Source organism: Gobio gobio (assembly GCF_949357685.1).
Source record: "Gobio gobio genome assembly, chromosome: 5".
NCBI lineage: Eukaryota > Metazoa > Chordata > Actinopteri > Cypriniformes > Gobionidae > Gobio > Gobio gobio.
This window is the reverse complement of record NC_137101.1, coordinates 19,840,398-19,866,336: the sequence shown is the minus strand read 5'-3', so window position 1 is coordinate 19,866,336 and position 25,939 is coordinate 19,840,398. Positions and strand designations below refer to the sequence as shown.

At 39.0% G+C, this 25,939-nt stretch overlaps 2 protein-coding genes across 6 annotated transcripts in view; one reads left to right on the top strand and one right to left on the bottom strand.

Annotated features, from left to right (window-relative positions):
- The window catches only part of prrt4b (proline rich transmembrane protein 4b), a 31,633-nt gene extending 24,980 nt beyond the window's left edge, over positions 1 to 6,653 (top strand). For both annotated transcript variants that reach the window (XM_079818278.1, XM_079818277.1), the window contains exon 4: positions 3,640 to 6,653. In XM_079818278.1, coding sequence (XP_079674404.1) covers positions 3,640 to 5,618 — 1,979 coding nt within the window. In that variant the 3' untranslated portion in view covers positions 5,619 to 6,653. The remainder of the gene's footprint in view (positions 1 to 3,639) is intronic.
- A 34-nt stretch (positions 6,654 to 6,687) lies between these two features.
- Positions 6,688 to 24,175, bottom strand: impdh1b (IMP (inosine 5'-monophosphate) dehydrogenase 1b). Of its 4 annotated transcripts, none has more exons than XM_079818279.1 (16): positions 23,489 to 24,147; positions 18,646 to 18,744; positions 18,498 to 18,572; positions 14,601 to 14,649; positions 12,275 to 12,376; positions 12,118 to 12,192; positions 11,797 to 12,003; positions 10,894 to 10,981; positions 10,547 to 10,746; positions 10,231 to 10,321; positions 10,053 to 10,148; positions 8,951 to 9,094; positions 8,718 to 8,862; positions 8,387 to 8,530; positions 8,223 to 8,306; positions 6,688 to 8,132 (listed from the first exon to the last, which is right to left on the bottom strand). In XM_079818279.1, exons 1-16 carry the CDS (start codon positions 23,689 to 23,691, stop codon positions 8,111 to 8,113), a joined length of 1,824 nt encoding a protein of 607 aa, XP_079674405.1. In that variant the 5' UTR covers positions 23,692 to 24,147; the 3' UTR covers positions 6,688 to 8,110. The 4 variants fall into 4 exon arrangements, with proteins under 4 accessions (XP_079674405.1, XP_079674407.1, XP_079674406.1 ...); XM_079818281.1 differs by lacking the exon at positions 23,489 to 24,147 and adding an exon at positions 20,735 to 20,993; XM_079818280.1 differs by lacking the exon at positions 18,498 to 18,572 and having other exon boundaries at positions 23,489 to 24,175.
- Between the last annotated feature and the right edge of the window lie 1,764 nt (positions 24,176 to 25,939).

The window sequence follows — 25,939 nt, the reverse complement described above, 5'->3', positions numbered from 1 at the left end:
CCAGAACAAATTTCTGTATAAATAGTTCATAAATCCTTTTTTGTAAGTTCACGTCGCATTCGGTTCAGCAATTTACCCCAAAATGCCTTTGTGAGATTTGCGAAGAAATTTTGTTAATGCTGTTTGAATAAGACACATTAAGAATGGATATGTTTCATGAGTGAACAACATAGAGCATAAATACAGAGTTGAGCATCCATTCAGACAGTTGTATTGAAAAGAAATCAGGTCACTGTATTCCGATGAGCCAACGTTTGTGGCGAACGGGAGGACTTGACTGTAACCTATATTTAATGTAAGTGGATAAACAGCCATCTCGATGTCAAGCTATAAATCTAATGAGTGCTGCTTGGTGGTTAGTGTTGTGGTGGTGTTGATTAAAGAGAAGCATCTAATGAGCAGTGTGCGGCTGTTACACACACGCTACCATTATTCAAGGGCAGCTAGGTTTGATTATCTACTCCACCATCAGAAGAAACACTACATAGGTTTTTGACATAAAAATGGAAGCCAATGCTCACCACTGTCTGGGGCGCAATGTGTATATTTAGCCAAAGTAGTGGTCATCAGCCAGAGAGACCAAAACTGGTGCAAAAAATACCAGACCCACCTTTGGGAATGACCCATGTCTCTGCGTAGGCCTCTGTTTTTTTTTAAAGGAGGAAGGTCATAAAGTAGTTAATTTGGTTCTGGGTGTAACAGGAAATTGTCTGTCAGTACTAGCATATAAAAGACTACAAAAGCCACCCAATATGAGGCAGGGTCTCACCAGCACTTAACAACATCCAGACATGATGTATTGGTTGGTTGACCTCACAAATATATATATATATATATATATATATATATATATATATATATATATATATATATATATATATATATATATATATATATGATGTATATTGTTCGAATTGCGATGAAAATGATCGGACTGAAAGACTATCCCAGTATTCAGACTCTGTATCAGCAATGCACTCTGAATGAGGCAAAAAGGATGTACTCATGTACTTCATCCCTGTTATGAACTCTTACCCTCCGGAATAAGGTATAGAGTTCTCTGTTTAAAAAAATATTTTGTGCCCGTATCAATCAGATTGTTGAATATGGATTAGTGACGTTCTACATATTCTCATGTGTATGGTGTGAATTATTATTGTGTACAATTTTATAATGTATCAGGTTTGTTCAAATGCTGGCTAATGAGTCCATCCCGAATTTCCCTTCAAGGGACAATTCGTTCAAATGAGAAACAATGAAAAAATATGCCTGCCTGTTGTCTTATGACTTTCATTAAAGGGTTAGTTCACCCAAAAATGAAAATTCTGTCATTAATTACTCACCCTCATGTCGTTGGACACCCGTAAGACCTCCGTTCATATTCGGAACACAAATGAAGATATTTTAGTTGAAATCTGATGGCTGAGAAAGGCTTCACACAGGCCTCCATTGGCATTCAGTACATTGACACTTCCAAGATCCATGAAAGGCACTTAAAACGTCGTTACAAAGTCTATCTCACCACAGTGGCTCTACAATAATCATACAATGCGACGACAATAGTTTTTGTGCGCAAAAAAAAATCAAAATAACACCTTTATCCAACTTGTTCTCGACTTCCGTGTATGCCTCCACGACGCATGCGCGAGAATATGACGCAGATCCGGCGTTCGGACATATGACCCAGAAGCGATTTGTTTACGAGCAGAGGAAGACGCGCGTGTCTAAGCTGTTGGATTCTACATTGATCGTGCTTTAGGTCTCGGCGTAGTGCTCAAAATGTGGCTTAAGTGTGTATTTCATCGATTCCCGAACACCGGCGCTACGTCATATTCTCGCGCATGCGTCGTGGAGGCACACACGGAAGTCGAGAACAAGTTGGATAAAGGTGTTATTTTGATTTTTTTTTGCGCACAAAAACTATTGTCGTCGCATTGTATGATTATTGTAGAGCCACTGTGGTGAGATAGACTTTGTAACGACGTTTTAAGTGCCTTTCATGGATCTTGGAAGTGTCAATGTACTGAATGCCAATGGAGGCCTGTGTGAAGCCTTTCTCAGCCATCAGATTTCAACTAAAATATCTTCATTTGTGTTCCGAATATGAACGGAGGTCTTACGGGTGTCCAACGACATGAGGGTGAGTAATTAATGACAGAATTTTCATTTTTGGGTGAACTAACCCTTTAAATCATATTTGCTAAAAAAAAAAAAAAAACAGGGATGGGGACTGGGCAATAATGACATCCTTATTGAAATGGTTAATTGTCTTTTTGTTGGTTTGTTTAGAAAGATGTGTACATTGACAGTAAAAGTTGGCATCTGCTATTCATCAAGTTATTTTTTACACATTTATACAGGTACAAAAATGGCACCCATTTTGTATAATGGCCCATAAAGCTCCATGCTTTGTCTCAGGGCTTCAGTAAACTCCCAGGCTCTATTAGAAAGCCTGGTAATGGCAGCTAATATGAGTTATGACTCATCTGCTCTGAAAAGGGTGTAATTAGGTGTGTCAGTCTCTCAAGAGCAGACGTACATCTCCACACTGTTATGCACAGGACTGATATGGCTGCGGAAGCTAATATCATCAATCTCATATGGATGTGCACATCAGTTGCAAACGCACAGCAGGGCAATCCTTCTAGTTCGGGGGGATTTAAATGTTTTGAATGTCTTATCACATTTTACAGTGGCACATTAGATGCCACGAACAAACCTGTGTGGGTTTCTACAAAGTGTACATGCTGTACGGTGATGTTAGTTCATCTGAGGACTTGCTTTTGGATTGCTTATACATCACTTCTAAAAAGAAATGTTTGGTAAGCGTTAGGAAGCATTTACAGAATTGGAAATGGCTGTCACATGGAACTTCACATGCTGTTCCAACTCCGTTAGGCTAAGAAACTCTAATGTATGTAACACTCCTCAGCGCCAGAGCCAAGCCGCAGAATCCAAAATCTAAACAGCAGCCTCCTCCCACAGCAATCTGTGAATCAAACACAATCACAATTACATTTATATACAAACAACAGATGTTTCATGGCAACCCACCAATTCCTGCTACTTGGACAAATATGTTCTTCCACTGTCATTTATAATAGTTTTTCTCCTCGTTAGAAATATCATGGGCAGACAGCTCAGAAATGTCCTCTAGTGGCGATGTGTGACAAATCATAGGTTGTCAGAGATGTTGGTGACCGTAATGACTGCCTTGCTCGTCTGTGCTGGAATACCCATTTTGTATACACTCGTAAAAATAGGGCCTAATGTACGAAGGAATTTTCTGTATGTAGTTTTCCACAGGTATTTTATCCCTATTTTGAATTACGCATTGCATTGTGTTGTGTTTCAGGGTTAAAAGAAATGTCCATAAACGGGAAATTACCATTGGCTTTTCCATTTTTCTACAGATTTGTGTATTTATGCGACTTATGTAACTAGCTTTCCACTCAGCTATTACATTTAAATGGGTCTTATCGTGAGGAATCAAGTTTTCATCAATCTTACTCTTTTGACACAAAACAAAAAACTTTGACATTTAAATTTACCACTTTACATTTTGTAGAAACAATATAAAAACATGCCTTTACACATCTTCTGTTACTAATAATGCAATACGTATGCTCTTGATTTCAGAAATGCCCACCACTATGTCTGAAGACTGGCTCACAGACCTTACTCAAGAATCTGCTCTCCCTGACTGCAATGCGGAACGTTCTGGAATCTGCAGTTCAAGTGACATTTGGCCCACCACTGCCCTGAGCAACATCAGCAAAAATGACAGCACAACCACTGTCTCGACCAATCTCTCTCAGAATCCGATCCTGTTTCCAGCCCCACCTATGTTTGTGGCACTGCATTCTGATTGGAACAGTGCCCTGGCAACATGGGGTTCAGCATGGGAAGCACACATTTACGGCCTGGGCACTGTGTTCTGTCTAGTCGCTTTGGCCTCCACCCTGAACCTTCTGTGCCTGCCCCTACAGTACCCATCGGGCTGTGGCTACTTTGCTCTGGTCAGTCTCTGTCTGGTGGCCGCCGGCTGCACTAGGGCCTTTGCCCTATTGTACGACGCGTACGGATACCAGGACCGCATGGCATCCACAGAGGCCTCGCTGTTACTTTACGAGGCACCATTCCCCTGCATAACTGCGGCCTTTGGCCTAGTATTCCTGCTCCTGTCAATGCGCTCTCGTATGCAGCTGTCCTATTCCGCCTTTCAAAGACCTTGTTTCCTGGCCTGCTTGGTGTTTCTGCACTTTGCTGCTGCCTTCGGCCCTGTTGCATTACTCCATGTTGACCAGCAGGTCTACCTGTTTCTGTCCTTGATCTCTAGAGGTGCCTTTGTGGCTCTGGCAGCTTTCCTATCAGCTGCATATTTTGTGTTCTACTGCTACGTCCGTGCCGACTCCAAGCATATTTATCATCTGAACAACACATCACCGACACCAGCTGAACGCTACAACCGCTGCCCGTTTGCTGAGAGCCGAGATTGGAACCGGGCAGCAGCTGCAGTGCTACTCTCTGCTGTCTTCTCTCTGGCTTGTGCGGGTCTGCAACTCTATGCCATGCTGCATGCTCTCGGCATGGCTGGAAGTGCCGAGTCATTTCGACCTTGGCCGTGGTGGACTTTCCAATTCAGCTGCCGAGTGTGTGAAGCAGTGGTTTGCCTCACACTGGTTCTGGTAGTTGCTCAACCAGTCTACTGTTCTGATCATCTTCCCCAAGCAGGCAGTTGCTGGACAGAACTTCTTACGGTAAAGTCACCTATTATTCCCGGGAGCTACCAGTGGACTCTTTCCCAGCAGGAGAAGCTGGCCATCTGCGATCCAATTGGGCATGGAGAGACAGAGTGCCTACCCTTGTACACATTGGTGGATGACCGTCTCGGCAGCTTGAATGGCCTCGACCTTTTATACCATAGCAACCGGGCATTGGCCTATCGTGACCTTGACTTGCCCAACTCTCAACCCAACACTGGTGCCCCTTCTGTGGGTTCATCCTGTACCAGCGACTCCACAGCGGACCTGCGCCCGCCATCACCCATAAATCTGCGTAGAAGCATTGATGAGGCACTGTTTAGTGAGTCGCTATTTCCTATGAGTCTCTTCAGCCCCTTACGACCTTTCACCTCTAGTGACCGCTCCCTGAATGGTAGAGAGACCAACTCCAGTGGCGGCCAAACCCTGAGAGGTACCCTTTCTCCTGATCCAGGCTTATACCGAACATCTTCATGTGTGGAAGTGCTACCCCAATTCCCCCTTCTGTCTCAAGCCCAACCAGATGGTCCATCATTGGGTTTTCCTCCATCTCCATCTCCCTCGCTGTCATCTTCCACTTGCTGCTCGTCTCCAGAGCCCTGGAGAGGCAGCTCCAGTTCCTGTTCCCTCTACAGACAGTCTCTGGGTGACTCATCTCTGGTTTTGTGCTCTAGTCCAGAAGGACACCATCCTAACCTCCAAGGGGGGAGCTTACAGAGACCCTACAGAACATTAAAGTCAGAGGAGAGTTTGGACCAGCAATCGGAGTTTGACCAGTCTGTCCAAGAAGAATTTATCAGTGTGTGCAGACAGATTGACGCTCTTAGCGTCTGCAGTGAGACTATTGACCTCTAGGGGGAGACCTCTACTTTCAGACACAACCGAATGATGTAATATGATGATGCCAAAAGAGTTTCAGTGGTGTGGTGGGCAAGTAATGTGCAGCTCAGGTGATTTGGTGAGTCTGTTTGCCAAGGTGTCAAAACACATTTGCTCTATGTAGACATACAGGAAAAAGTTTTGTGGACCAGAACTGTGCCAAATGTTTAATTTTGTAAGGGTGTTTGTTGGTTTGTCAGGGAAGTTCTCCAAAGAGATGGATTCTGAAGTCAATACCCTTGTAAAGGTTTAAGAAGTGCCACCGATTGCCAGAAGCTTAGGCAGATTTTGTACAAACGTTTTTTGATTATTGATATACAAATTTGTAATTGTAAAAAAGTTTCAGAATTTCTCTTCAACGCTAATAGTGATGTTTGTATGAATTTGTACAAAATCCTTTTTTGGTCTATATGATTAATACTGTGAAAGTGCAAACTACTGATAACCATACTGTAAAACAAATACTATGGACTCTAGCATCAGAAAATGGTTTCAAATTAAATGCTGTATAACCTGCCAAGTCCTATTTTATAATCGCATCATTTTAAACCTTTAGAAAAGGTCTTTGTGCTTCTAGTCTTTAGGTGCACCGGTAACTTTAAGTACCTGTTGTTTGTTAGCAACAATGCATTATGTTGAGGGCCTAAACAGTTGTATCAACCAAGGAAACAGTCAGAAAAGGATAGAAGTACTCTCGCAGCGCACTCTGCTGACAACTTCAGTTCAGTCGTTCTGTAGTACTTGACAAACTGCGCTATAGACTGCCATATTATCCTGCTCCTAGTGTATATTTGATATGAACTACAATTAATGATTAATCTAGCAGGTTTTACATGTTTTCAAATACTCATAACACTGTTACTCAATACATATTAAAATGAAGAAAAGTGACTTTGTACATTTTATAGCGTGCATGTTCTGAAAACATGAACTATGTGAGAAACTGCTGATGCATCTAATGTTTGTCATTTAGAGGCTGTCGGAGATTTTCAATAAATATATTGAACATTGACATTTGTTCCATGCAGAAATATTTTACACCCAAAAAGCAAAACTGTGCAAGTTTATTTTTATTTCTTTTCAGCAATATTGAATAGGATAAGCAACCTCAATTGAGTACACAGCAGTAAACAAACTTGGCTCGAGTTGTCAAAGACTGTGACTGTGGGCAAAGCAACATAGTAACAAGCAACATCCAGTTGATTAAAGGATGCAAACCATATCTTTGTACTTTGTTATACTGAGAATTTTGTACATGGTGTAGAATTGTCCACACATCCAATACTAAGGTACAGAATGCATGATTTCTAAACAAAACGAAAACCTCTAGCGGAAAATGGAAAAAAGCAAAACAAATAGCACTGAAAACGTATTACAAAAACATATGGATGACATGCTTCATTTGGCAGTGATTATTATATGAAGCCATAGGATCTGGCGCGAGCACGAGTGGCGCGTTTTGGGTTAAGACAAATGTGTCCATTTATAAACACAATACAAGGCATGTCACAGGTTCACCCAACACGCAAAGCTGTAGGGGACGTTTAGATGACGTGGATAAACATATCCTGAGAAAGGACCAGGATATTCACAGCATTTTTTTGGCTTTTACAGAAGATTAAATTGTCAGTAAACAAAAACAAAACAAATGCACTTGGCAGTTATGTAAATAATATAAACGTTGCCATGTTATGGCAAAAAGGAAAAAAAAAAAACACAGCATGCAAATTAAAACTCTGTATACCTGCTCTGCACTCGAGAGTCGCAACTGCAATAACAGATCCCGTAATCAGCATTCCTTGTTAAAATCATTCCAGCTTTTTGGTCACTCTCAGAGCAACTGTGTATATCTACAGATATCGGTTTTGGAATAATTCTTTTGAATATGAATCGTACCCAGTTACAGGATGTAGTATGGTGGACATAGAGATAGGTCTCACTGATAGTACAATACACATTTAACCATTTTCTACATACACGTTTTCTGCCTTCTAAAATAAAAATATATCATATAATCTTCAGCAGTTACAAATTACTACAGAAAAGTATATCTGGAGCACTTGATTTCACGGCAGTCATTATTTTGCAGGAGGATATAAAGATATAGACATTGATGCTGCAACATGGTTGAATCAGTTTGGGAGAAAAAAGGCTTTGACGAATATTCGCTCCAAATGCCGCCTTGTTTTTGCCGGTCTGCTCAACACAGATTCAAAAACACACACACAGGCAGCTTTTTGGCAACCCTGATGCTCCCTTGAGTGCAACTTCCTTGTTTCTGGGGATTTAATTAGTTTGAGGTCTTGCCCACAAACTCATTTAATACTTCTCTTCTCCATCTCTCACTGTGGTTGTTGTGCCTGAGGAACGGTGAAGAGCAGAGAAGGGGTGCTGGCAGGGTGGGCTAAGTTCTAGGATTTGTCTGAGGTGTTTGGTCACTGCTTCCCATCCGTGTTCTGCCCATTCCATTAGTAAAGACGTTTCTCATAACTATGGATACACAAGGAAATTGTTTTAGGTTGATGCTGATCTTAGCTTTGACATAAGATATTTGAGCACTGGCACCCTCTGGTGACTTACGAGTGAAGTCCATGTACGCCACCCTCCACCTGAGCAGACGTGGTCCTCTTCTCGAACTTCAGCTCTCCAGAATACATCATGGAGCTAAATGTGTAACAGTGTAGGAATTTTTATAGCGCTTGAAAACAAACCAAATGCACAATAAAACACAGACACATACTTACCGGAGCACAGAGAGGCTTTTCGCGCCAATGTCTTGGCAGCCGTGTTGGATTCCAGCGATGAGGTATGGGATAAATTTATGGATTGAGCCTTTGTCCTGCACCGAGCCCGAAACTCCTTGAGCCACCTTCACCTTATCACCCTCACTGCCAAGCCAGCCAATCAGCACACAGACCGTGAGGTCATGTAATGATAATATATCATTAAATACTGCACACTGAGTCACATTTTTATTAAGAACAGCAGAGGATAAAATTTCATTCCGTGCTTCCTATTACTGAATAATTTATGTTCGGTGAACCGTGTACTACACAAACACACACTACCACACACCTGAAGTATCTCTTCTGGCTGCTGGCATTCTTCTCCATGGCATCTAGTGAGCCCATGCCTCTGTATTTCTTCAGTCGCACCCCATCAGAAAAGAAATACTCGCCTGGCGCTTCTGTAGTGGCGGCCAGCAGAGATCCCATCATCACTGAAGAGGTTTCATGTAAACAGACACATGAATATTTTTATTTCATTTTCAATTTGAACTGGTAAAAGTGAACTTCAGCAACAATTACCTGTCGATGCCCCTAGGGACAGGGCCTTCACCACATGGCCGACCGTCTGGATGCCCCCATCTGCAATGACCGGCACCCCAAACCTTCGAGCGTATTCTGCCACCTTATACACGGAGGTGCCCTGAGGTCGTCCGCATGCCATGACTACGGGAAACAGAAATGGACACTTCAGCCATTTTTTAAAGGGTGATTTTTATATCCCCATGCTGAAAACAACTAAATCCACAATTTAAAGGATTAGTTCACTTTAAAATGAAAATCACCCTCCAGACATCCTAGGTGTATATGACTTTCTGATGAACACAATCAGAATTATATTAATATCCTTTTCAAGCTTTATAATGGCAGTGAACGGGGCTCATGAGTTTGAAGCTCAAAAAAGTGCATCCATCCATCATATAAACGTACTCCACACGGCTCCGAGGGGTTAATAAAGACCTTCTGAAGTGAATAGATGGTTTTTTTTAAGAAAATAGCCATATTTAAAACTTTATAAAGTAAAATATCTAGCTTCTGTCAGACCCCCTTCCGTATTTAACTTGCAGAAAAAGTGTAACTGACACAACGTATGAGGCGTTACACTTTCTTTGTAAGTTGAATATGGAAGGCGGTCTGACAGAAGCTAGATATTTTACTTTATAACGTTTTAAATATGGATATTTTTCTTACAAAAACCCATTGCTTCAGAAGGCCTTTATTAACCCCCCCGAGGCCGTGTGGAGTACATTTATGATGGATGGATGGATGGATGGATGGATGGATGGATGGATGGATGGATGGATGGATGGATGGATGGATGGATGCACTTTTTTTAAGCTTCAAACTTGTGAGCCCCGTTCACTGCCGTTATAAATCTTGGAAACATCAGAATATTTATTCATTAATTCAAATTAACTCCAATTGTGTTCATCAGAAAGAAGAAAGTCATATACACCTAGGATGGCTTGAGGGTGAGTAAATCATGGGGTCATTTTCATTTTAAAGTGAACTACTCCTTTAAAGCTTATATATTTTTTTTAAATGATGCCCATATACCCAGTTTGCATCCCAGGCAACATGTGGGTAATTTGTTGAATGTATGCGTGTGAGATTGACTCCCAACCTTCCTGTGTGATGCAGATTGAACCACAGCCCATTCCCACTCTCAACGCATCCACACCTGCGTCTATCAGGTTCTTCGCCTGAGCTGCTGTAACCACTGCAGAAAGAGAGAGAGACTGAAGTCAGAGAGCACAAGAAAGAGCAACTGTGAAGTAAGTACGCAATATAATGATATTCACCATTTCCTCCCACAACCTGCAGCTCTGGGTACTTCTGCTTGATGTAATTGATCATATTTATCTGGTATACAGAGTTTCCTTGTGACGAATCCTGAAAAAACATTAAAAAAAACATTATATCGGTGATGCTAGTGGCAAAGATATTTCACATTTAATAGAGAGACTAAACAAGTGTTGACAAAAACAGATTTGCTATACTTGAAACTCATCTTGAAGACAATCTCCCTTCAAGCATTAATTAACCAACCTGCTTTTTTTTTTTATTCTTAAATTATAACTATATTTCTTTATAACAACAGCAGTGGCTTTGACCTACCAGAACCACTACATCTACCCCAGACTGCGAGAGCAAGTCCAGACGGTATTTGTCGTCTTCACGGGTGCCGATGGCGGCGCCACACAACAGCTGTTTGCGAGAATCTTTGGAGGCCAGAGGATAGTCCCTGTTTTTCTTCAGGTCTGTGCGGGCTATTATGGCCACCAGTTCATCCTTGTCATTCACGATGGGCAGCTTACCTGTACAAGTGAACAAATATAACCGATTGAGACCTTTTTTAAATGGTTAAATACTATATTTATACTGTTTCCTGTGGGTGGAAGAGGTCCGAAGGGCTAAAAAGTACAAATCAGATAATTTGATAATTCAGTTAAAGGTGTTCTCACCTTTTTTGCTGCGTTGCAGGATGTCATTAGCCTCTTTCAGTGTGACACCAGCAGGAGCAACAACAAGATCCTCTCTTTTAGTCATGGCCTGGAAAACAATTACAGATTCACAGCCATAAAGGTACAGCATGCCAAGCACTGGTATTATGGTATATGGTAACACTTTACAATAATAAGGTTCTATTTGTTAACATTAGTATGTATTTTTCATTGTAAGTTCATATTAACTAAAGCCTTTATTAATCTGTTAGTTAATTTCAACATTTACTAATACATTACTAAAATCAAAAGTTGTATCGGTTAATAATATTATTTAATGGACCTAAGCTGACAATGAATATTTGTATAATTAAGTAACGTTAACAAATATAAAAAATACTGTAACAAATGTATTACTCATTGCATTAACCAATGTTAACTACTAGGAACTTATTGTAAAGCTTTAAATTAATATAATATAATATATAATATAATGTGTGCTGCAATGTATACATTACGGATTTAAAAAATAATATTTTTTTATATTACGGTTTACACAAAAATATTAGATTATAAAAATAAAACCGTAGCACAACAGTTTTCAACAATTTATCTTGAGCATCAAATCATCATATTAGAATGATTTCTGAAGGATCATGTGACACTGAACGCTGGAGAAATGCTGCTGAAAATTCAGCTTTGCCATCAAGGGAATAAATTACATTTTAAAATGTATTTAAATAGAAAACACTTATTTTAAATTGTAATATTATTTTACAATATTACTGCTTTTACTGTATTTTTGATCAAATAAATACAGCCTTGGTGAGCATAATGGACTACTTTCAAAAACATAAATACTTAATGACCCCAAACCTTTGCACAGTAGTGTAGATGCACACATGATCACAAAGGCAGTCTTACCTCTTCTAGGGGTTTGTTGTTATCTTTCTCAGACAGGAAATCGATGTCTCGTGATGTGACGATGCCGACCAGTTTGCTGCCCATCTTGCCTGTCTCAGTTATGGGGATTCCAGAGAATCCGTGTCGAACTTTTGCTTCAAGTACATCACCTACAGTGTGACGAGGACTCAGAACCACTGGATCAGTGATGAAACCTTGCTCAAACCTCTGCGGGCACATACACAGAGACCTTGACATCAAATATTAATATGTACAAACACACACACACACAGAAGACACCAACCTTACATTAAGCATTTATGAAGGGTGACACAGTCTTACCTTCACTTTGCGCACCTCGTTGGCCTGAAACTCTGGGGTGCAGTTATGGTGAATGATGCCAATTCCTCCCATCAGCTGTGCAACAAGTCATAAACGTACAAATTAAAGATTGACAGATGTCAGTCACATCAGAAAAAGGAATCTAAGAGGAACTTACTGCCATCGCGATGGCCATTGAGGATTCAGTAACAGTATCCATAGGAGAGGAGATGAGTGGGGTCTTCAATGTGATCTTCTTGGTCAATGCTGAGGTCAGGTCCTTCATAAAACATCATAGAAAGGGAAAACATTATTTCTGTGAATAAAACAAAGGTGGCTCTATTTTGACTGCAGTATTATGTCTGACCACTAGAGGCAGAAAGGCATCAATAACTGTTGTACCCATCAATTTCATATCAATAGGAAAATGACTCCTTTTTTCTGATAAAAGGTCTTGTGCAGAAATTATATGTAAAAATACAGTAAGTATAAATACAGGAAGTCATTTTTAATGTTAAATATTTATATTTCAAATAAATTCTTCAAAGAACCCTGAAAAAATGTATCGGTTTTAACTAAATTATTAAGGAACTGTTCAGCTTTGCCATCATTTTATATATATATATATATATATATATATATATGTATACAAAAGTTGAAAGTTACAGAACGTCAAAGACCTACACATATAATTCTGCGCATGTGTGTAGAAGTACATGCAAACCAAAATATTGAAAAGTGGGTAAGTTGAGGGGGGTAAAATAAGGTGACAGTGAAGGCTGTGACCTTCATTTATTCACCGGCGCTGAGAAGTGTTCCTTGAACACTGATAAGCTCGCAAACATTCCCCTTGCAACCTTCTCCCCTTGCAAAGTTCCCAAAATATGCTTTCACATTCACACCGGTGGAGGAGAGTGGCCTCATGGGAAAACAGACACCATAGTGGGAAATTTCCCAAATCTGCAGTTCAGCCAGTTTTGTGAGGTCTCAAAGAAAATTCAGACACAAAGACATTAAAGCTGTTATTACACCAGCCAACACAAACCCAAATAGGAGTTTCAGTTTCAATCTTGGTTATAGTGGCAGTTGTTTAGTGTTTTGAGCTTTGACCTTATTTTTTTTTATTATTATTATTATATTCAAGACAGGGATCTTTAAAGCCCTACTGTAGCCCAAAGGCAATAAAAAGAAATGAAAACAGAAAGATAATACAGCAGAATGTTCAAAGTTCATCAAATTTTAATGTGTGTAAGTGGATTATTACATAGGAAAAAAACTCTATTCAAATTAAGGGGAGAAAAAGCAGCTGGTTTACGAGTAATTTAAAAGTGCTGAATCAAGTGCTGACAGAAGTTAAATAAAGTCACAATAAGTGAAGTGGTGCACACTTAGGGAAAATCCTTGTGGTCGCGGCATGCAAAATGTGGGCCTAAATATTAAGTTTTTGATTATTAAAGGGTTAGTTCACCCAAAAATGAAAATTCTTTTATTCTCACCCTCATGTCATTCCAAACCCATAAGACCTTCGTTCATCTTCGGAACACAAATTAAGATATTTATGATGAAATCCGAGAGCTCTCTGACCCCTCCGTAAACAGCAACGTAATTAACACTTTCAAGGCCCAGAGAGGTAGTAAAGACATTGTTAAAATAGTCCATGTGACTCCAGGGGTTCAACCTTAATTTTATGAAGAGACGGGAGTAGTTTTTGTGCGGAAAAACAAACAAAAATAACTTTATTCAACAATTTCGCCTAGTCTGTGTCAGTCTCCTACGCCGTTTACGCAACAGTGCAGCGCTTTTGAGTTCTACGGCAGCCAATGCTGTTCACGTGAGCATCACGACGCATGTGTGTGATGATGACGCATGAGATGCACCGTATTTACAACATAAACAGCGTAGGAGACGGGCATACACGTGAAGAAATTGTTGAATAAAGTAATTTTTGTTTGTTTTTACGCACAAAAAGTATTCTCGTCACTTCATAAAATTAAGGTTGAACCACATGGACTTTTCTGGGCCTTGAAAGTGTTAATTACGTTGCTGTCTATGGAGGGGTCAGAGAGCTCTCGGATTTCATCAAAAATATCTTCATTTGTGTTCTGAAGATGAACGAAGGTCTTACGGGTTTGGAACGACATAAGGGTGAGTAAATGATGACAGAATTTTCATTTTTGGGTGAACTAACCCTTTAAAATTAGTTAATTTCTATATGTTAAAAAAATGTTAAATACGTGATTCAACAGACTGTCAAATGTATGACATTGTTTTAGAATTTTAATTATTTTAAAGTAACTGTTACTTTTGTAAGGGCCATACAGGCATTTACTAGATTTAAAACTAGCCTAGGATACAGTGAGCAATGAGACAAAAGAGACAGCCATTTAGCTAAAAATAGAGAGTAGCAGAGAAAACACAGACGGGTAGTTTAAACGCACACGTCATTATGAAAACAAACCGACTGAGTGAATGAAAGTGTGGAGGACACAGGCTAGATGACTCACCACTTCATCTGAGGTGAAGTCAATGAAGCCAGGCAAGATCAGGAAGTCACTGCAAATGAGACAGAGAGAGAGAAAACAATCAGTGACCGAGAATCAAATCATGAACATTCTCCTGGAAGAGAAACGCAGTCAATTTTAAACACGCTACTGTAAGATTTGTTTTATTAATGTTTACGAGGAAGTCACTTATGTTCACCAAGGCTGCATTTATTTAATCAAAAATACAGTAAAAAAAAAACTGTAACTAATCGTTTTAAAACTGCAGAATTTTCAGCATCATTACTTCAGTTTTTAGGTTCACACAATCCTTCAGAAATCATTCTATGATGATTTGGTGCTCAAGAAACATTTCTTATTATTATCAATGTTGATAACAGATGTGCCGCTTCATATTTTTGTGTTAGCCATGAAACTTTTTTCAGGATTTTTGATAGCATTTATTTGAAATAAAAATCTTATATATTATATAAGTCTTTACTGTCACATTTGATCAATTTAATGACTTGTTGCTGAATAGAAGTATTCATTTCTCTCTCCGTAAAAAAAAATATTACTGATCCCAAACTTTTGAACAGTAGTACATCTCCTAAAAGTTAATTTTGTCAACTTTTACCATTTAAAATACCCTCACAACTTAGACATGAGCAAAAGGTCACAAAAAGTCTCCTAGGGAGAGGAGGATGTGTTTTCAGATCAACATTCAAGCATAATGAAAACCTGATGCTGACTGCTTGATTCACGGCATCTTAAATCATGAGAAGCTCTAAATCAAGTGTGGTTTTTGAGGTGAGCTTGAAAAACGTCTGAGGCCCAGGCACATTCTGACATGCCCTACATGAACCAAACCTTCACCGGCCTAATATTGAAATCCACCGATTTGTGCTATATAATCCTGCTGACTTCAGTGACCAGATGACATAAATACTGGCAAGAGAGAGAGAGAGAGGAAAAGAGCTCCTCATACAGACAAAAGATAACTGTCTAGCAGATGAGTGCCAAAATGGAGATAGGGAAATGGATTCTGAATAATTCATGTGTATGTAAAAGTGAGGGAGAGACAGAGGCAACTCTAAGGACATAAACATATTTTCCCTTTCGCTTGTGGTGGGCTAAAAAAAGGAGTCTGTGTTGTCTGGGACAGGGCGGGGTTCCTCTCGCCCACATGTGCTGGCCACACACCCCTAAACATCAACAACACAGGGTGTGAATATCAGGAAAAGCTGGAATAAATGAGGCTGTAAGTGCAAAACAGACAGCTGTCCTGGTTTAACTGAAAGGAATATTGCAGGGAAACAATATTTGTTACATCATGTCCCATATAGGCACGGATACGAAGTAGCATCAAGCGATAAAAGCTCTTTTCCGCGTTAATCTGATTGTTTATCCTAATAAGCTGTGATGAACGGACATTTATCTGGTGGTTTGTTTTCTATTTGGGGCGTAGTCCTGCCCAGCGACTGCCATGGCCACACCCACAATGAAATCTGATTGGTCCAGAATCCTGTTCAGCGTAACTTCATACTAACCATCAGATTGTGATTCGGTCATGTTGTTTTATTACTTTCGGTGTTTACCTATAAATGACTTAAATGTCTTATTTGCATCTATGATAATAGATGTAGTAAATTCACTGGCTAAATAATACACCAGCTCTACAGTCTCACTGGTGGAATAACAAGCTCAGCTTTAGATGACTCAGACTATAAACTAGGCACAAAGACGGTACAGACTAAAACACAGACTACCTCCAAATATGCAGAAGTACACAGTGCCAAATATCACCACAGACATGCTGACTACCGCTTTATCCTAACCAAGTTTGAATAAATCCAGGTAACATGGTGATCCACTAAACCCTACATTTACATAAGGTATTTTAATCAAATCCTATTCTGTCTAAAAACTGTCGTTTTAAATGAGCATTCGGTCTGACTGAAGCGGTTCCATTATCCAGTTGTGGCTTCAATGTGAGTGCATCTCCTGAACATCTATACTTTGTAGAGAAATTACATCTGACTGAGTAATCCACTGCATTACTCCTATTTCTTTTCATTTAAAAACGTTAGTGAAGCCATTCTGCCTCACTCTACTTTCATTCATTGCTTGGAAAGAAACTATGCAATAGGGTCACACTCGACATACACTGACTAAAAAAGCCATTTGGATTTGCATGGATTTTAAGTACTGCAGTTTTATTTCAAATGATTATACTCTTCTTGAGCGAGATTCAATGAGGACTAGGAGGCAGACGTGTTAGCCAGTGGGTGGAAACGGGAGGATTTTAGCTTGCAAGAACGGTTGATCCATAACATTTTTAACATCATAAAACATTAATAAGCAACAATGGCTCCATCCTTGTGACAACGTTGGGATCAATTACATTTTCCGTTACGCATACTCAAGAGATGAACTCAACAAATTAAGCAAATGTACAGCAAGTCATTTTTCAAATGGACTAAATGAAAAATGAACGAGTCCTTTGCTTGCATAAATTTAAAACTGACTAACTTAAAAATGTAAGGGATTGGCTACATTTTTAATATTGATGCATTCTTAAAGGTACAGTTCACCCAAAAATAAATTCTGTTATCCAAACCTGTAAGATTTCTTCTGTGAAACATAAATGAATATATTTTAAGAAATGTCTGGGTTTTTTCCCCCATATAATGGAAGTCAATGGTAACCAATTATTCAAAATATCTTCTTTTGTTACAGAAGATAAAGGGTGAGTAAATTACATAATTTTCATTTAGGTTTAAATCAGATTTGATATGTGCTGCCTGTTTTAAATGTTTTAAACATTTGAATGTAGTTTGAATTAGTCCATTTAATTGATAAACAGCTCAATGAACGGCTAGCTTCACAACAGTAAAAAAAAAGAGAGTGAGAAGATCCATATTGTGCATTTCAAAGTGGCAAAAAACATTGAAAAGGCCTCTGATCCGGCTAATGTTATAATGAAGGAATCATTCAAAAAAAGTACAACAAACCTGCAAGCAAACTAACATAGAGATGAGACATCTCGCATCAATACAGCAGAGGTCTGAGCCTCATGCGTCACGTGCTCTACAGAGAAAAAACTGTGCAAACACACTTATGCGTGTGTTTCACAAATCAAATTAACACATACATGCACGTGTCAGATCTATGGAGGGTTCAGACATAAATGCATTTTCTCTATCCCTGCCTTTGAGCGTGTATAGAAGCCCCCCCCCCCCCCCCCCCCCTCACATGACGCCAGCGTGAGGACAGTCATGCGGCCCACGATGCATCCCTACACGCTTTTCATTACAGATAAGAGTTAAAAAGCTAGACCTTTCACCTTGTAATCTAAGGCAACACTAATTGTGAACTCACTGTGTCCTAATGTCACAAGTTTGACTCCGTTACAATGCATTATGGGTACAATGAGAGAAGACATTCATACATAAAGTCAAACGTGACACCATTTACTCTCCCTCATGTTGTTCCAAATAGTTTCTTTTGTCCTTACAATTAAAGTCAATAGGGTTCAATCTTGTTTAAACCCTCAAAGTCCTTTAAAATATTCAGCGTCCACATTTTTTTTTTAAAGTAAGTAAGGTTGAGAAAGGCTTGAGGGAGAGTAAATGACAATTCTCATTTTTCAATATCAGTTTCTAAATCAGCTCATGTAAATCAGTCATGCAAATTATATATACATAACTATAGCCTGGCTTAACCAGGCTAATTTATGTATTATATATGGCACAAGTTAGGGTTGAAACCAAGTTCCCCCACCAGTGATTGAAAGCTAAATCTTTTGATTGTCTCCCAACAGCAAGGACCCTAAATAGACTATCCTGACTAGCTAAAGCTGGAACATTTGCGTCCCTTATTGAGAAGATGATGTCTTAAATAAAGGGCCGTGTTACTCACTTGTAAGTCATACCGTCCCCCATAGAGCAAAGCTCTTCCGCCGTGAGTCCGTCTCGGACAGACTTCTGTCCTGATCTGTAATGTGGATGCCCATTACATACGCACAGAGTATCACTGCAGGGAGAGGAACCCAATGAAAAGGACTTACTTGTAAGTTAGACCATCTCCGATGGAAAAGAGCTGCTGGGCAGTCAGTCCATCATCAGGGATATAGCCCGTTCCTCCGCTTATCAGATAGTCTGCCATACTGGAAAGGGAAAAATACAAACAAACATGACCGGTAAGTAACACACAGTTCTCTTCCGTGCCAACTGCACACTTTGCCTTTGATTCTAAAGTCCAATCACCCAATCGCTATTTATATTGTATAACGCATATAGAATTTACACTATAATTTCAATCATTTCTGCACTTCCACTTTACCGTTTAATAGAGTACAAACAGTCTGGTTCTGTAAGTAAAAATCCCATTCATTTTCTCCATAGGGCAATTGATTTTTAAAAACGTATAAACAAAGATAAAGACAGACCTACAGTGAGCTATGAGGTTGTTAATCGATGGCATTTGCTTTTGTTGAAGCCATTATTTCAACTTATCTTTTAAGGAATCATGTTTAACAGCATGATTCCTGAAAAACTACATTACCCATGATTCTGCAAAGAAAGCTCCACCAATCAGAGAACAAGCAAATCATACCAAAATAACTCTGAGGCACTGCGAATTACATAATAGTCAGTTTCCCTACGCTCTAAAAATACTTAAATATTTGTATACATTTGAATAGTTTGTCGTACAATGTTGATTCTTTATACATAATCAAAAAAAATTTAAAACAGTAGTTTTAAAGCGTTATTTTTAATCAAAGTCATGCTTCATGGGATTGTAGTTATTTTCCTTATTACTTACACAGTCGTTTACCCATTTGTCTCATTTTAAGTTTTATTTTTGTAAAATGTTATTTTAGATTAAATGCCATAGACCTCTCAATTTTACTATCTACACCAAAAAAAAAAAAAAAAAACTAAAATCAGTGTAACTGGTCTTTGTTCTTGCCTCAATTCCTTATTAAAAGTATTAACAGTGGTCAACCAATGTAAATAATGATAATCTGAGAGCAGGAAGGCCAACAGCTGATAAATGTATTGTACATGGAACCTCTTTTACACAATATTTACTCGAAATGCACTAAAAAATATTTTAGTCAGGCCAATCAGGCCACCTTCCTGAGTTCAGCTCCAACCCTAAATAAACACACCTGAACTAGCTAAGCTAATCAATCAAGATGTTTGAAATGACTTGGAACCTCCAGAGCAGAGCTGAGCTCTTCAGGATGGTGGCCCTCCAGAAACAGGTTTGGACACTCCTGGACTAGTTATTGGTATATTTTGGAAAGGGTTTAATTAATTTTAATAGATTCAAGGTGCCTACCAATAAGGCTGCCATGTTTATTAAGGAGTCCAAATGTTAAAATGGCTGATATGATGAGTGGTTTTATAGACTGTGCCAGTGTTAATGTCACTGTTTTTATTGGCTTGGTTGATAATCTAAATGGCCAAATATCAGCTGATATGCAGTTGTTTTGAAATCATAATCAGCCACGCGCCATTGTCCCATTATGGCCAAAATATCGATGCATTTGTCGGTCTCTGCATAATGTCAATCTAAAAATTTTTTTGATTTACTTTAAATCTTAGTACAGCGCTACTATTTACTCCAGGAAATGCATTTATTTTGTAGTGAAAAGCACATTCAAAAGGGTGTCGTCACCAGGAAGCGGCGCGTATTCGGTCTGTATTAAACTACATGTGGCACATTAGCAAGACGTTTGGGTTTTCATTATGTAAACACACTCGATTGACGACCAAAACGCAGACTGTATAAGTTCTGAAGCTGCGCTTTGACCTACTAACATTATTCCATATGCACGCGCGATATGAAAAATAACGAACAGACGTTGACACGTGCACACAGACAGGCGTAAAACGGACACCAAAAAATCCACATGTAGCATTTTGTCTTTGAACGCAGTAATCTACACACTCGCACTACTGGCCCGGTGACCTACATTGAGTACATTAAATGTAAGCCAGGGAATCCCGGTGTATCCAAATCGAAATATAATATATAAAAACAAACATGCAGCTGGTGAAGATTTTCTTTTGTTTAGAGCTCGCCCTTCAACACACTTCTACAAGAAACACATTTAACGTGATAATTGAGTAAATATAAATTCAAACCTTCTCTGAGACGAGCACGCGTGTATCTGGAGCTGATGCGCGTCAGATGGAAAACCCAGTTTACCGCTCTCTGTATGAAAATATGGTATCTAAAACCGGGTTATGCCTCTATACAGACTATTTCCCCAGCTTTCTGATCCTTCAGATGGTCTCGTTTGAATTCAGTTTTTTGTGATGAGTCTGGCTTTATGTGGAAAGCGAGGCAGACACAGAGAGAGCGCGTCATATCCTCACAGCTCTACATCCACGTGGTGACGGCATGGTTAACTCTTTCATTGCCACATCAGGCTGTATAAATTAATGTATTCATGTAGCCTATATATATAGTGTGTCAATGATATGCAAAGATATGCTTTAAAACATGTGCCTTTAAGTTCTTGAAATGCTAGGCTATTTGTATTCAGTCTATGTTTAAATTAAAAAAAAAAGTACTTTTACTTATACTTTTATATTTTAAGTGTTTTTTGAGTGCACGAGATGCTGCTGCCCCACAAAAAATATCCAAATAATCTATAATTCAGAAATTAAAATCCTGTTCATCATAGATTTGCATTCAAGTCGTTGTCCATATGAACTTTAAATTAGGTAGCCAATATTAAAAAACAATTCAGACGCATACCCATTTTTTTTCATTATTATATTCTCTCCTGCCTCATGAGAGGACTGGGACATTTTTTGGAAATTAGCAGATGACCCATTTCCATAATGTTATATGCAGAGACCGGACAAATGGAGGCCTTGGTAATTGTCAAGCACCACTGCTAGATTTAAAAGTCAGCCACAACCAATTACCAGATGCCAATTGCTAAAGGATGACGGTGCTTAAGATAATTTACAAAATTCCCTCCATTGACTGGCCAGCACATTCCCCACACGAAAGCACAAACTAATTTTGATCATATCAGTGTGGTCGTTTAATGTGCGTATTAACTTGTTCTTTTGTAAAAACCAAAATGCATGCTTTTGCAGATCTTTGGTGATCCTTTAAAGGTTCTTGTAACCATGTTGATTATTTCCTTTATCCACGTTCCCCTTTTTTAACTTCGCAATGCAGCTCTATGTTAAAGTCAGCATGACAAAGTTGTGATTTAGTCTTTTCTTCCCTATTTCTGAGTGAAAAGGCTTCTCGAACATTTGCAATTTACTGGATCGTTGTCGTTTGTTATTGGTCTGACAGGCCTACTCTTTGTAGGCCAACCGGCAGTTAGCGTCACATTGGTTCCCTCGACAAAAACCCAATAGGATTTTCCCATAGGCTTTTGAATTATTGCAAAAAAAGTTTGATACTTGCACGTTTTGTCCATTTTAAGATAATAATCCCAGATGAATTCAACTTTTATGAATTTTGAAGCCTAAATACAGTCGCCAGAAGTATAAAGCTATAGATGGACTACACCACGGTCGCTCCGCTTCGTCACCATCACTAAGCTTCCGACAAATCTTTCAGTTTTTATCTCAAAACATTTCCCCAGAACTTTGTGCTAGAATGGTTTATAAGAGCACAATTATGAGCATAATAAGGTTGTAAAAGCGGACTGAGCTTACTTTTTCGGCGTGATGTTTAATCTCCCCTACTGCCTCTGTATTCCCATTTAGCGCCATTTTCAAGACGCGTAACCGCTTTTAAAAAAAACACGAGTGGGGTAATACTGATGTATTTTGTGTCGTAGAATAAACGTGAAAGTGTCTTGAGCTTGTTCACCACAGGCCTTATTTCAGCCATTTAAACAAAATCCCATTAAAAAAAACCATTAACTTCAGGACGATGGAACCGGAAGTGCTAAAATGCTAACTCGCTTCCGTGTTTTGCCCTACAAAGTGATGTTATACCTGCACCACCCTATTCCATAAAAATAAGTGATCAATTTTGATTTCATGGTGACTTTAAAACTGTCCGGTTATAGCACTTCAATGTGACTCGATTCATTCTGGTGTGTTTTGCTTTGATTTGCATTCCAGTGATTAACATGGGTAGCCAACCACAACAGCAATTTGTTCTCCTAGTTTGTTGGCATGCCATTCAACAACTCAAATTAGGATTTTTCATTAAAGCACCCATTTAATGTCAGGCTTGTCTGACACCCCAAGAAAAATCGTCAGTAGCTATCCCATGATTCCCCAGGGAGCTTTTAGATCAGCAGGGTGAGATGGAAAGTACATGTGTTTGTAGCATTTATTTAGACAAGTCACAGTACAGACAATAAGTATGGCTCCATTTTCTAAAAATAGTAGTGTGTGTGTTTCAAAGGCAGCAGCCATTAAAATCCCTGACCCTTGTCTCCTCCCATCACAACAGCGAGGTGAAGTGGTTATATGTACCTCGCCATATGTGGGTCAGTTGACATGTGGGTCAGAATTATCTTCCTGCACCAGGAGCTATTTCAGTGTTTCTGACCCATTTGGACTTTGCCAGGACTTCACACTCCATTACATACAGTAGCTGGAGAAGACCTGATCTGCTGTGCCCAAGAACCGCTATAAAAGGCCAACATTTGTTGACCCTGCATCAGATTTTAGGATTCAATTATACAAGCCTATTTTATCCCCCTAGTCTTGATGGTTTAAAGATTAGAGATTAGAATGAGCCTTGCATTTAATTATAACATGACAAGAGGGGATTTATCTACCAAGTTGCATGCATTTAAAAAAAAGAAACAAGTGCAGAAGAAATTTCGAAGCTCAATTATCAAGACCCAATTTAGACGTAGCTTTAATTCTCACCAATAACATTTGTGACTTTGCGATCTTGCTTACCTGTCCGGAAAACCTGCTTGTAAGCGTTTCACCGTGTAGCGTTGAGCTGCAGACTCGTGTCCATACACATGAGAGACTGCTGGGAAGCCGTTGGGAGGACATTCGGTGTTGTTCATCATCTCATGGTTCATCTCCTGTTTAAAGTCTTCCGGAATCCCCTCCATCTCTGCCCTGTTTAGGTATATAGTCTGTGCACTGTTCATTTCCAAAACAAATCCAGTCTTGTGGCAAATTCAAATGTCTCTGAATCCTATTCAAAGTAGCACAAGCACAGATCCAAAATTCAGGGGTGGAAAAAAAATATATAACTACTAAACCTGAAGTGATCTATCTCCCTGTAAATCCAGAGTTCAAAAGCACTCTCATGTCTCCCGGATCCTGTGTTTGATGAGGTGAGCGGTCAGTTTTGCTTTGACTGAGCTCCTAGCCAGGGCGAGTGAGTTCCCAGGAACTGTGGATCCACGCACCTGCTCACATGGAGACAAGGGTGTCGCCTTGGAGATATTCCCACCTCTGAATCCCTCTGGCCCATGCGTGTTCAAGTGCTGGTATAATAGGAGGACAGAGAAGGAGGGATTTGCAAATAAACTAGAGATAGTAAGAGAATGTTCAAGCCTGAGGGAGTTCCAGACTAGGACAGTGAAGAGACAGAAAGCAGTGTTTTGCGCTCGCGGTCTCGCTCTTTGTGGCTTTAGCTGGTTCTGTCAAGAGCACACGTCACTCACAAAGAGGATTGGAGAATTAGACCTGGGGACTATTAAGATGAAAAAGGCACTTCTCTGTGTATAAATGTGTGCATCGAGCTGCTTGCATAAAACATCAGACAAACAAATGAGAAAGCAAGCAAACAAAACAAACTAGAGGAAACGCACTAGCTGAAGCAAATTCAAAACATAGACACAACAACCAGACAAAACAAACTAGACAAAACAAGCAAACAAAACCAACTAGATGAAACGCATTAGCTAAAACAAACTCAAAACATGGATACAACAACTAGACATAACAAACTAGACAAAACAAGCAAACTGAACAAACTAGATGAAAAACATTAGCTGAAGCAAACTCAAAACATGGAATAAACAACCAGACAAAACAAACTAGACAAAACAAACTAGATAAAAAAACATTAGCTGAAGCAAACTCAAAAACATGGATAAAACAACCAGACATAACAAACTAGACAAAACAAGCAAATTGAACAAGCTAGATGAAACTCATTAGCTAAAACAAACTCAATACATGGATACAACAACTAGTCAAAACAAACTAGACAAAACAAACCAGTAGAAACACATTACCTGAAGCAAACTCAAAACATGGATAAAACATCCAGACATAAACTGGACAAAACAAGAAAACAAAACAAACTAGATGAAACGCATTAGCGAAAACAAACTAAAAACATAGACAAAACAACCAGACATAACAAACTAGACAAAACAAGCAAACAGAACAAACTAGATAAGACGCATTAGCTGAAGCAAACTCAAAACATAGATAAAACATCCAGACATAACAAACTAGACAAAACAAGCAAACAGAACAAACTAGATGAAACGCATTAGCTGAAGCAAACTCAAAACATGGATAAAACATCCAGACATAAACCGGACAAAACAAGAAAACAAAACAAACTAGATGAAACGTATTAGCGAAAACAAACTAAAAACATAGACAAAACAACCAGACATAACAAACTAGACAAAACAAGCAAACAGAACAAACTAGATGAAACGCATTAGCTAAAACAAACTCAAAACATGGATACAACAACCAGACAAAACGAACTAGATGAAACGCATTCGCTGAAGCAAACTCAAAACATAGATAAAACATCCAGACATAACAAACTAGATGAAGTGCATAGGTGAAGCAAACTCAAAACATAGATACAACAACCAGACAAAACAAACTAGACAAAACAAGCAAACAGAACAGACTAGATGAAACGCATTAGCTAAAACAAACTCAAAACATGGATACAACAAGCAGACAAAACAAACTAGATGAAATGCATTAGCTGAAGCAAACTCAAAACATGGATAAAACAACCAGACATAACAAACTAGACAAAACAAGCAAATTTAACAAACTAGATGAAACGCATTAGCTGAAGCAAACTCAAAACATAGATAAAACATCCAGACATAACAAACTAGACAGAACAAGCAAACTAAACAAACTAGATGAAAAACATTAGCTGAAGCAAACTCAAAACATGGAATAAACAACCAGACAAAACAAACTAGACAAAACAAACTAGATGAAACGCATTAGCTGAAGCAAACTCCAAGCATAAATAAAACAACCAGACATAACAAACTAGACAAAACAAGCAAACTAAACAAACTAGATGAAAATCTTTAGCTGAAGAAAACTCAAAACATGGAATAAACAACCAGACAAAACAAACTAGACAAAACAAGCAAACAGAACAAACTAGATGAA

Coding starts and splice junctions, on each gene's coding strand:
- impdh1b (XM_079818279.1), bottom strand. CDS start 23,691: ATGAACAGTGCACAGACTATATACCTAAACAGGGCAGAGATGGAGGGG. Junction 9,095..10,052: donor AATCTGCATCACACAGGAAG/GTTGGGAGTCAA, acceptor TGTTTCCCGTAG/TCATGGCATGCGGACGACCT. Junction 8,307..8,386: donor AAAAGCCTCTCTGTGCTCCG/GTAAGTATGTGT, acceptor TTACACATTTAG/CTCCATGATGTATTCTGGAG.